Source organism: Coloeus monedula (assembly GCF_965178545.1).
Source record: "Coloeus monedula genome assembly, chromosome: 1".
In the NCBI taxonomy this organism is placed as follows: Eukaryota; Metazoa; Chordata; class Aves; order Passeriformes; family Corvidae; genus Coloeus; species Coloeus monedula.
The window spans coordinates 157957961-157970400 of record NC_138781.1 but is presented as its reverse complement, the minus strand read 5'-3'; the positions used below and the strand labels follow the sequence as shown (position 1 = coordinate 157970400).

At 48.8% G+C, this 12440-nt stretch overlaps 1 protein-coding gene across 1 annotated transcript in view; it reads right to left on the bottom strand.

The window, feature by feature from the left end:
• Window positions 1–12440, bottom strand: part of ADGRB1 (adhesion G protein-coupled receptor B1) — a gene marked incomplete at both ends in the record, with an annotated part of 200630 nt that overhangs the window by 82814 nt on the left and 105376 nt on the right. Inside the window, one exon of the mRNA XM_082297557.1 lies at window positions 1867–2005. Coding sequence (XP_082153683.1) covers window positions 1867–2005 — 139 coding nt within the window. The remainder of the gene's footprint in view (window positions 1–1866; window positions 2006–12440) is intronic.

Genomic DNA, 12440 nt, shown 5'->3' with positions numbered 1-12440 from the left:
GATGGATCAGCAGAGGACCTTCACCAGCAGCTCACCTGCACATCTGGGCTCGCTTCATTCCAGGCTTTGTCTTAAAAGCCTCCCTGCAGCAGAAATCCCAATTTATTTTCCCCAGCCATGCAACCTCCCAAAACTTTCTCAGGGTATCTCAGAGTCCTTCCCATACAGGGCAAGGCTCATTCATCAATCACAACCTCTGGAGCCAGACGCTAAAGCTGCTGGAGCTTGGGGTGAAGGGTGAAGCCCTGCTGCTGACAGGACACTTCCCAGGGCAGGTGAGAAATCCCACCTGGCTCACCTGAGATCACCCTGGGCACCTCGAGAAGGCTGGACACACTCCTGGAGAGCACCAGCCCAGCAGCTGCCTCCCTGCCCACTCGGTTTATGGTGGGAGGACAAGCAAACAACAGCGCACGGAAGAAGGTGGGTGCAGGGATGCCAGGATCAAAGCAACCAGCTGCTTCCAGACCCCTTCCAAGCGGGAACACACTCCCAGTCCTACCTCTGAGCATCCTTCAAGCAGAATATCTCTACCTGAGACCACAGAGTTGGTGCCTCTCTGCAGAGGACCCCACAAGCCGCTCTGCCCAATGTCCCAGAGCCCATTTCCCAGCCCAGTGGTGGCTGGGCCTGCTCGGGGCCCGGGCAAACACAACCAACACTGTGTCTTTAAAACCACTTCAGTGCAGATGTTGTTTCCATGGTAACTAGTGGACCAAATACATTAGTGTTTCTAATAATAAACCAAACCTTCATCTCGGAAAATGTGATCCCCCCTCTCCCTTTACCACCCTCACCCTTCCTTTCTTCCTTTCCCCTCCCCTTCTGCCGAATTAAGCCAGCATTTAACAAGCAAGCCATAATTAGTAAATAATTGCAAGGGCCCAGTAACTCCCAGTGCCCAGGCAAATGGAGACGCTTTAGGTGGAGGAGGGGGTGGCTTTGCTCTGTGAACCTGGGAACTGTCCAAAAAAGGGATGAACTACTTTAAAAAAAGAAAAAGAAATCCAAAAGCACAACGTGGAAGAGAAGAGATTGCAAGTATCTTTTGCCCACCCCAGCGCCGTTTTAGTGCCCTGGCACCCTCCCCGCGCTCTGACTCAGGGTGCAGCCGCCCAGCGATAATTTCTAGGAATCTCGCACTTTTCTTTCCCGAAGGCTCCGTCCGAGACGCGGCACCGACTTCGTGTCCCCGACAAGCGGACAAAACTTCACAACTCCTCCCCTCCACGCTCCCCGACTCCAGAGTGGGAACCCTCCCCCCACACCCCACACCCTCCAAAACTGCGTGGGGGAGCGGCAAGGACGCCGAGGCGGGGATGGAGACACGCGGGGAGGGAGGCGGAGCGGGGCGATTCCGCCCCCCCAAAATAAGCCACGTGCGGAGATTCCGTGCGTGGGGAGCCCACGGGAGCGAACACGCCTGCGGGGGCCGGCGGCTCCCCACATTTCGCGGGATTCACGTCCGAAGGCGCAGCACGGGAATGGAAGGATGGATGGGGAGGACCAGGGGCGCAGCGCGGCAGCACCCCCGATGTCCGTGCGTGCGTGTCCCCAAAGCTGCGGTCAGGGTCGGGGGGAAGGGGAGAGAAAGGACGGCGGGGAAGGAAGGGGGAGGGTTATGCAAAGCCTCACGCTGTGTCTCCACGGTCCCGGTGACACCGGACTGCAGCAGCAGCAGCAGCGGCGCTCGGGGCTGTCCCCGCCGCGCCTCCGCGGTACCCGAGAGCCGCGCGCCGGGGATGCTCCGCTGCATCCCGGCCGCGTCCCCTTCCCTCCCGCTTGATTCCGCCCTGTCCCCCGTGTGTCCCCACGCCTCCCCGGCCCCTCCGCTCCTCCCTCCGCGGTGCCGCCGGCGGGACTCACCATGTCGGGGCTGAGCTGGGCTAAGATGGCGAAGGCGGAGAGCCGGTCACACAGGCACTTGGTCCGGGAGGCGTCGAGCGGGACCGTTCGGCAGCCGCGCCAGGACCAGGCGCCGGGCGGAGAGGCGGAGGCGGAGGCTCTGCTGGAGGGAGGAGAGCAGGGAGGGAGGGACGGGGCGGCGGAGCGGGGAGAGAAGGGAGAGCGGCCGTCAGGGCGGGCGGGGAGCGGGCACCGCGCCCCCCGCCGCCCCCATCCCACCAACCCCCCAGCGGACTTGCATCTCCATCCCGGTCCTGGTGCTGGCCCGTTCCCGGGTCCCCCACCTCGCTCTGACCCCTCCATCACCCCACACACGTGTGAGCGGCCCCCTGCAGCCCCCGGGCTGCCCGGTCTCACGATCGCCATACACTCCTCCCTAACCCTATGGCCGTGCCCCACACATCCCATACACACCTCTCTAGCCCTATAGCCCACCTATCCCGTGTGTGCCCACGTAACTGCACAGCCTCATCCCACACAGCCACTACATGGATGCATAACCCTATAGCCCCACATATCCCATATACACGTCCCTAACCCTATAGTCCTGCCCTACATATTCCATATACCCTGTCCTGACCCGATAGTCCTGTCCCACATCTCCTGTAGATGCCCCCTTACCCCTAAAACCCTGTCCTACTTATCCCATATACACTTTAACCCTACAACCCTGCCCCACATACCCCAGATACTCCTTCTTAACCCTATAGCTCTTTCCCACTTATCCCATATACACTTTCTTAGCCCTGTGCCCAGTCCTACATATTCTATATCCGTTTCCTTAAGCCTATAGCCCTGTCCCACTTGTTCCATATACACACCCTTAACCCTATAGCTCTGCCCCATTGATCCCATATACCTATGCATGACTTTCCACCCAATGTGTGCATGCACAACCCTATAGCCCTGGGACACCCACCACATTTATCCACATGTGGGACACATGGATAAATGATCCTATAGCTCTGTCCCTACACCTCCCCATCCCTATAGTTCTATCCCACATATCCCATTTATGGATGTAACACTACAGACCTAAAATACACCTTGCTCCCCCCCCAGTCCCATCCCTCACCCCATACACCCCCAACCCCCTGCTCCACACCCCATATAGATGTGTATAGACCTCCCTCAGCCACAGGAATCCCAATTCACAGCTCCACCCCTCCCCTCTTCCCTCTCCTCTCAGTTCTCTGGGGCCAGGACTTCCAAAGGCCAGGCCAGGACCCTCCTCAACCCTTCCCTGCATTCCCAGAACTCTGGGCATGGCAGGGATGTTCCTCCCTCGTGGCCAGAGGGACCTGAAGACGTCAAAGGGACAAATCCCTGCTTTCCCCTGTCATCCTTTCAGGCTGGGGAAAAGCAGCAAAATGGAGAAGGGGCCATAGATGGGGAAGTTTCCATGGTCTTCATCTCACAGGTTTCATTGGGAAAGATTATTGCAGCCCCATATCTGTGTGAGCACAAAGGCCTAAACCAGGGAAAAGGGGAATCTCCTGCTCTGTCTCGTGTGCTGGGACAGTGGGGACCCAAAAAGTGCAGTCATTTTCCACCCATTGCTTCTGTATCTTGTCCAGTCTTGTCTCCTGGGATATGGTCATGCAGGGAGTGCAGATGCGGAGAGCAACTGCAGAAGGGGAGAATGGCTGGGGAGAAGGTCAGGATCCCTGTGGGCTTCACAGGAGCCCGAGACAGGATGTGGAGGCAGAGCAAAAGGGCCATCTGCCTTCACTGAAGGGACACAGGGAAAGATGTCCCATCTCCACAGCTGACCATCCTCGGAGGAGGGCACCTCGGCAGCAACGCCAGCAGCGAGCCCATGGCAGCTCCAGATGGAGCCAAGCTGCTCAGCAGCCTTGGGTGCATCACAGATGGCCTGGACAGCTCTCTGCTGCTGGCTCCAGGGACCTGCCCTGAGTCACAGACAAGTTCTCTGCAGGTCTCGATGCGGTGCAGGCTCTGACCTGCTCCTCACGCAATGATTCCAAGCCTCTCTCCACCTCCCTGTGCTACCACGGGCTGGGGACCAACAGGGTGACAGAGCACCAGCACATCCTGCTGTCATTATCTACTCAGATCCTGTTTAACACGTGACACTGAACCTCCCTGAATTATTTCTGGTTTGGGTTAAAGCACTGTTCATAGTTTAAAAAGATAAAATCATAACAAAAAAGGCAAATTAATTTTACTGTAGAAATTGTGAGCAACACACAGAACATATTTTTTTTGTGGTGCTCATCCAGAGCTTTCTAAATGTCTGGACCCTACTAAATGTCTCGATGTCCCATCCTTGGGAGTGTCCAAGGCCAGGCTGGATGGGGTTTGGAGCAACCTGGTCTAGAGGAGGGTGTTCCTGCCCATGGCAGGGGGTTGGAATGAGATGATTTTTAAGGTGCCTTCCAACCCGAACCACTCAGTGATCCTGTGGTTCTCTGTCCATTTATCTCATGGGACATAAATCTGTCTTCTCTGGATCAGCAATTCTTCACATGATCTTCCCTGAGCTGTCACATCATTTCATGGAGACTTTCAGACCCTGGCATTGTTCTTTGCTCCCTTTCATGCACCTTCTGACATCCCCCAACACCATTCTTGGAAAGGACCAGCAGTTCCAAGGCCAGTCTCAAGGGAAATCTGAATTCTGTATTCTCCTCTCTATGTCCTGCTCGTATTTCCAAGATCTGCATTATTGAGTTGTTCTGTTTATCCCCTGTCACCAAGAAAAATGCCTTATTTATGATGTGTACAAATAATGACAAATTCCCAGACTCCAGCAACCAGTTCTGTATTCTCCTAGAAAGTATTAATTTAGCTTGACAAAATCTATTTGCCATAAGTTGATTGCTATTAATGCCTTGTTTTAATGAGTGTGCTATTATTCAATTAGAATCATAATATTACCCACAATCCTGAAATTTTTGGAGCCCGTTTCAGATGGATATTGTGCCTAAGACACAAGCGAGGCTGCTGTGCTTACACACACATGCTCCTCTCTCCAGATTTGGGGAACTCTTCCACCTTTCTTTTCCTAAAGAGCAATGATCCCCAATTAGTCTTAACCTGCTCTTTTAAAATCCTCACGTTCCAAATTGCTCTCTCTCGCTACTCTCACTTTATGGGATGATGTAGAGCAGGTTTTCCAGCCGCTGGTGTAATGAAAAATATTTCATTAGGCTGGGATGTGGATTAAGGAACCAGGCTCTCTTCCAATTACAGAATACAGGCGTTTATTGGAATTCCTGCATTATTATAAATAAATCTGTCATTTTGAGCTAGTAACAAACCAATACCATCAGGATTTATTAGGGGTTTAGTAGACTCTAAATTTTCCTTTTTATTCATTTTTGCTGTTCTGAAGAAAAAAATTCCTGCACCTTTCTTTTTTCCTCTTGTATTTTTCAAGCTTTTAATTTGCATTGCTTGCCGTCGATTTATCCTCTGTCCACATTTCCACAACAGCTTTTACTTTCCCTCTGGAACAGACTGTTGTGGGGGTTTTTTTGTAGGTATTGATTCATTTGGCTTGTTGTGGGTTTTTTTTTGTTAGCTGAGGGTTTCTTAGTGCTCTGTTTATCTTTTTCATTTATGGGTTTGAGGATATCTAGAAAAGTGCTTTTAAAAGGCCCCTAATTATAGAATTTTGGAATCATAGAATGGTTTGTATTGGAAGGGACCTTAAAGACCATCTCATTCCAACCCCTTGCCATGGTCAGGGACACCTTCCACTAGACCAGGCTGCTCAATGTCCCATCCAACCTGGCCTTGGACACTTCCATAGATGGGACACCCACAATTTCTCTGCAAAACTTGTGTCAGCACCTCTCTGCTCTCACAGGGAAGAATTCCTTCCCAATATCCCATCTCACCCTGCTCTCTCTCTGTTTAAAGCCATTCCCTGTGTCCTGGCACTCCATCCCTTGTCCAAAGTCCCTCTCCAGCTCTCTTGGAGCTCCTCTGGGCACTGGAAGGGGCTCTGAGATCTCCCTGGAGCCTTTTCTTCTCCAGACTAAACAACCCCAGGTTGTTGTTCCAACCTGTCCTTTCATCCTTAACTCTATCTTCAGCTTTTTTGTGTTTAAGCAGCCTTTCCCAACAAATAGAAATGCTTAAATCTCCATTCTTAAAGCATCAAATCTGTGTACATTGCCCCACACAGACACGCCCTGCCCCGAGGAATCTGAGCTCTTCTTCAAATGTGGGAATACATTTGCCCTCACATCACTTCCAATCCCAAAGTCCAGCTTTACTCATTTACCAGCTTTCAAAGTGCACTAGGACAGATCTGGGCCATACATCAACAGAAGTAACCTCATCCAAAAGGAAAGGAAGAAAAAAAAAAGGGAAAATAAATCAGAAAACCAACAAGAACAGGAAACCCCAGGGAAAGTATCAGAAAACAAGTAACACTCCCCAGATGCTGTGCCTGGTCTCACACTCCCATGGCAGAAAAGCTGACAACAGCACTGAATGCAGTATCAGGATAAAATCAATCCAGGGCCAAAGCCACACTTGGCACAACCTGAAATCCATTTCCAGATGCACACAGAAGAGTACACAGCGATATCGAGGCAAGAAAAAGATTAAAAATTAAAATAACCACCTTTTGCTTTTCAAAGACCTGGTCTGATGCCTGCTTATTTATCCTGTTGGACTCAAAGAAAGAAATTGGATCAAAGCCATCTAGTCCTTGCTTTAAAAGCTGCTATAAATCACATAAAGGATGGGTGCTGTGGATGTGCTGAATCAGGAACTTGGTGTAAATCACCTCAGAATAAGTCCAGCTACGCCATTTAATGGGAAATGAAAATCTGACCCTCATTACTACCAGTGATTATTAATTAATTAGTCATTACTAGTCATTAAACCACTCAAATGCTCCAAAGACCGTGTCCATTCCTCTGGTTTTAATCTCCTCAGAAGAATAACTTTTCTTTCATCCTTTCCTTCCTCATTGCTGATCTCCCTAATTACCTCTTCTTGTTGCCCTGCAATCCTTTGGATGCGAACACCTCTGCACCCTTTGGGGATGGAGCTTGGAGATGGGTTGGGAAAACCTATTTGGAGGTAGGAGGACAGGGCAGAAGAGCCACCAGCCTCTTCTCACTGATTCCCAGTGTGGATGTAGAATCCTGGAGTGGTTTGGATTTGAAGGGGTCTTAAAAGATCACCTCATTCCAACCCCCTGCCACGGGCAGGGACACCTCCCACTATCCCAGGCTGCTCCAAGCCCCATCCAACCTGGCCTTGGACACTTCCAGGGATGGGGCAGCCACAGCTTCTCTGGGCAACCTGTGCCAGGGCCTCCGCACCCTCCCAGGGAGGAATTTCTTCCCAATATCCCATCTCATGCTGCCTTCTTCAGTTTAAAACCATTCCCCCTTGTTCTGTCACTCCAGACCTTGTCCGAAGTTCCTCTCCAGCTCTCTTGGAGCTCCTTTAGGCACTGGAAGGGGCTCTGAGGTCTCCCTGGAGCCTTTTCCAGGTGAACATTCCCAGCTCTCCCAGCCTGGCTCCAGAGCAGAGGGGCTCCAGCTCTTGGAGCATCTCTGTGCCCTTTTCTGTACTTGCTCCAGCAGCTCCATGTCCTTCTGCTGCCGGAGGCCCCAGAGTTGGATTTGTTGTTCCAGGTGAGGGTCTCACAACTGCAGGTGGGGTCTCACAATAATTCCTTGTGATTTTGGGTGTTTGAGCCTGTCCAGCATCACTTGCTGCAGGTCCCATACTCAATACCACTAAGAGAGATCTAACGGGGTTTCTCCATGGTCGAGGGGAACGCATCTGAGCGAGTTTGGGTCTTGCTGGTTGCAGATACCTGCTCAGATAGTGTCTGGTTCAATCATCAAGTATTACCAAAAGCCTCATAGTTCAGGGCAGACTTGAAATCCTAAACAATTCAATCACTGGATTTTGCCATATAAAGATTATTTCACTGCCAGGAGTTCAAATTACAAAGCAGATATATTGAAAAAGGACCTGTTTCACATTTGAATGCAAAATTCATTTACTGTGGGCCTGATTAAAAGCTTTAGAAGACAATGGGCTATTAATGAACAAGTCCAGAAGGAGAGGAACATTTATGTGTTGGTGTGTGCTTGCCTGTGGGTTCAGGTTTCATTTGTAAATCAGTAGAAAAGCCTTTGATTCTGCCAAAAAAACCACCAGTTTGTTCTGGGAAATCTGTGCTCAAAGCTCAGAAGCAAAGAAAAAGAGCAGAATTTGAGTTCTTCACAAATATTGAATCCAGGTACGCTAATAAGGGAGCAGAATTATTTCCAGGCGGTCTCCAGAGTGGAGGGAAGAAAGAGGAAACTCCACTAAAGGGAAAACGTGGGCAGAATATTAGAGGAGAGTGTAGTCGGAGTGATTACAACCCAGTCAAAAAGGAATTGTAGAAATCCCCAAACCAGACTGGCGTAAAAAAACGTTGTGCTGGGATGGTGAGCAGGGAACCAACTGACAAGTTGGTTCTGTCTCCAATGTCCGTGGTCAGATTTATCTCCGGTGTGATTCCAAAGATGCTGCACAGGAAAATGTCTCACCATATGTTACAACATGACTCTGAACGTTATTCGAGCACTTGATGGGGAAAAGCAATTAAGCACTGTCTTGTAGATTTAAACAGGAGCTAAGCACATACTTAAGGACTTTCTCAAACAGAAACGCTGCTCTAAACAGGAATTTGCACAAATAGTGAGCTTTTGTTGTGGGAAGAGCCATGGAGGTTTAAAAATTGGGGTAAATATTTGAGATTTGAGAAATACGAGGAACCTCCAGACGTTTTTTTCCAACCCAAACAACTCTGTGGTTCTCTGACTGTTCTTGTTTCACATGGGCCATTCCCCCTTCTCCAATGAGTTGAGTGCTTGGCACAGGTCCAGCTGGCAGATTGATTATTAATTTGGAGAACAAACCAGAGATGAAGTCAAAGTTAATCCTTTTTGTGGGATTCCCAAAAGCAATTTTCATTTCCAGCCAAAGGCTGCCCCAAAGCGCCTTTCAGACGCTTTGGTTCTGCACAATAGCCCGGGACACAAAAACACCCCTGCAATCATATTTCTGCAAAAAGTGTGTCAGAGTCACTGTTTGTGCAGGACCTCGGGGCTGAATTAAAGAGTGGATGGTTCCTAAGAGAAAGGGACATGAAAAGGTTTGCAGCTTTTGAAAAAAAAAAAAAAAATAGGCTGATTAAAAATAAAATAAAATAAATCTTTGATTGGCTGCTAAAGCAGTTACAAAGGATCTCATGCCAAAGAGGTAAATGCTGAAATTCATTAAACACTAAGCTAAATATGGGTTTAAATCAATCTTTAACACTGCAGCTGCTCAGAATGTTTTGGACACCCTCAGTACCAAAGCAGTGATTGTGCTTTGCTTAGTTGAGACCTAAGAACTAAATAAAACCAGTAAAACTCTTTCACAGGGGTCATTCTATTATCCAAGAGATAATTTTCCCTTTCTGTGATCAATCCACTGGTTCAAAGCCAGGCTGAGCTCTCAGTTATGCTACTGAAAATCCTGTGAGACATCTCACACATCCAGCAAGGCGGTATAGGCTTATTGGAGCAAAACCAAACCTCCTGGAGAAATCCTGCACTTCTGAGCCTCTGAATTTGAAATGTAGCACAAGTTTGGTAAATCTGTGTAACTCAAACTGAAATTTGAAGCTCTGGTGAAATAAAGGGTTGTCCAGCAATTTCCCTACATTTATTTAAGGAAATTAAGTGTCATCAATGCTATTTAGCTCAAAGCCAAGGAAGCCAAACGGGCTCCTGGGCTCCTGGGCTGGATCCTCGGTGGTGTGGGCAGATCAAGGGAGAGGATTCTTCCCCTCTGCTCTGGTGAGACCCCACCTGGAGTACTGATTTCACTTCTGGGAACCTCAGCACAGGAAAGACATGAACCTGTTGGAATTAGTCCAGAGGAGGAGATGCTCCGAGGGCTGGAGCTCCTCTGCTCTGGAGCCAGGCTGGGAGAGCTGGGGGTGTTCACCTGGAGAAGAGAAGGCTCCAGAAAGACCTCAGAGCCCCTTCCAGGGGCTCCAGGAGAGCTGGAGTTTGGATGAGGGAATGGAGCGACAGGACAAGGGGAACGATTTAAAACTAAAAGAGGAGAGGTTCAGCCTAAATGTAAGGAAGAAATTCCTCCCTGGGAGGGTGGGGAGGCCCTGGCACAGGTTGTTCACAGAAGCTGTGGCTGCCTCATCCCTGGAAGTGTCCAAGGCCAGGTTGGATGGGGCTTGGAGCAACCTGGGATAGTGGGACGTGTCCCTGCCCATGGAATGAGATGATTCTGAAGGTCCCTTCCAACCCAAACCGTTCTATGAGAAGGAAACTGAGGCACACAAAGGAGATGTGAATGGATACAGACCTGTAAGAGGGCACTAACAGAACTCCGATATTTGGAATAAACAGTCAATAAATGCACCCACACGTCCCTTAGCTGAGTCTCCTGGTTTCTCCACAGAAAGCAAAACAAACCACTGTAAAACTTCCTGCTCAGCTACTCAGATTACTCAGTTTCCTTTCAAGTTTTGCTTGGCACCTTTGGATGCCCTTTTTCTCACCTGTACCCCAGGAGCACTGGCCTGGCACTGAACAGAGCGATATTCTGTCAGTCTGAGAGGATCAATAATCAGAGTAGCAGCTATTATTAAATTAGCTCTTTAGGAAAAATCAATGGAAATGAAAAATATGGAAAATATGGAAAATATGGAAAATAAATATGGAAAATATGGAAAACGAAGAAAAAGCATACTCTTGATCCAGTTGCTTGGTGCAAGGAAAATGACACCAGAGCAGGAATATTAATTTGATTTTATTTCAAAGACACCCCTAATGCAGGGTGGTTTGGGGTGACTTCCTTCGGAGCTGACACAAGCAGGATTAAGATAACAGTGATTTAAGAGAAGATTTGTGACCTGTGGGAAATTAGGAATATTTGGGATTTTCTTTTTACGTGTGTGGGAGAGAGGGACAGGAAAAGATGTAAGGAGGTGACAAGGAAGCCCTTTGCCCAGCTGGGAATTCATGAGCACAGCAAACTGAATTGGAGCATTTTCAGGGGACAAGGTTACCGTCTATCTGCAAATTAGCCCCAGAAAAAAAAAAAAAAAAGAAAAAGAAGAAGCAACAGCCCATATGCAGCCTGCAGTCTGAAGCCTTAATTAACATAAACAATGTTCAGATGCAAAAAGAAATAGATATTACTGTTGAAATAAAGCATATGGCTGGCTAAATACCTCCAAGATTATCTGGAGATAATCTTTTCAGGCACCAGAAGTGCAGCTGACGCTGAGCTCTAACGATTCTCATCACAAGGCCAGGCCATCCCACCGGAGAGGGAGCTCAGCACTTCCCACCATCATCGGCCTCCTGGATTTGGATTCTGCCTTTCAAACCCAGAGCCTGTGGCGGAGAATTAATGAGCACTTTCCATCTTTACAGCCCTGCTCCACTGCTCCAGAAGAAGGCCTGAAATGCAGGAATCATCTCTTGAAGGAGAAACTTGTACCATGGCAAGGTCTCCAAGGAGCTGCTTCAATCAAGGCTGGGTTGGACAGCGCTTGGAGCAACCTGGTCTAGTGGAAGGTGTCCCTGGCCATCGCAGGGGGTTGGAGCTGGATGATCTTCAAGGTCCCTCCCAACCCAAACCATTCTGTGGTTTTATGATTCAGTGCACGAGGAATGGTGGGATGGGGGAGAAATTTGCCCCTGGGCCCACAGCAAATTTCCTTGTGCTCCCCTGCCAAACTTCTTTTCCAAAGGCAGTCACGGGACAGATGTTTCATTGGGACAAGCCCCCAGAAGGACTCCGCTGTCCCACCCAATATTCCACTGAACAGTCCTGAATGTGTCAGAATTTTCATACAGAAGATGTAATGCCGTGGACTCAGCAGAGAAGAAATGGAGAAACCAAAGACACTTGGCATTGTGTGCTTGGTCATTAAATCAGAAACGAATGTGGAAATCCCTGTGAGGTGTCACAATGTTCCAAACCAGTTCAAAAGGCCCCCATCATCAAACCCAGGGCAATATTCCTTCCTGACCCATCCCTGGAATTGTACAAGGCCAGGTTGGACAGGGCATGGAGCAACCTGGGATAGTGGAAGGTGTCCCATGGCAGAGGCTTGGAACTGGGTGATCTTTAAAGCCTCTTCCAGTCCAACCATTCTGTGGTTGAATTACCCCAGTTTTAGTGTGTGTTTAATAATTACAAATCTGGTCTCTTCTACAGCATCAAATTAAGATCAGAACTTGAAGTGTCATGAGGGTTTTCTTTGTTTTGGTTTTGGGTTTTTTTGTAAGGCATATTTGAAGTCATTTTGTCTTGTGGACTTTTTTTTCCTTTAAAAGGATGGCATTTTCAAGCTCCTCTACAGAACCCTGTGAAATAGAAACAGAAGAGCTGACAGCTCCCTAAAATCCCTTGGTTTCATGGCTTTAGGGAGAAAAAAGGAAAATAATTCTCATATTTAGCCACATTGCAAACTCTGGTATCATCAGGTCAGCTCATGGTGGTGGCTGCAGAAGATGACC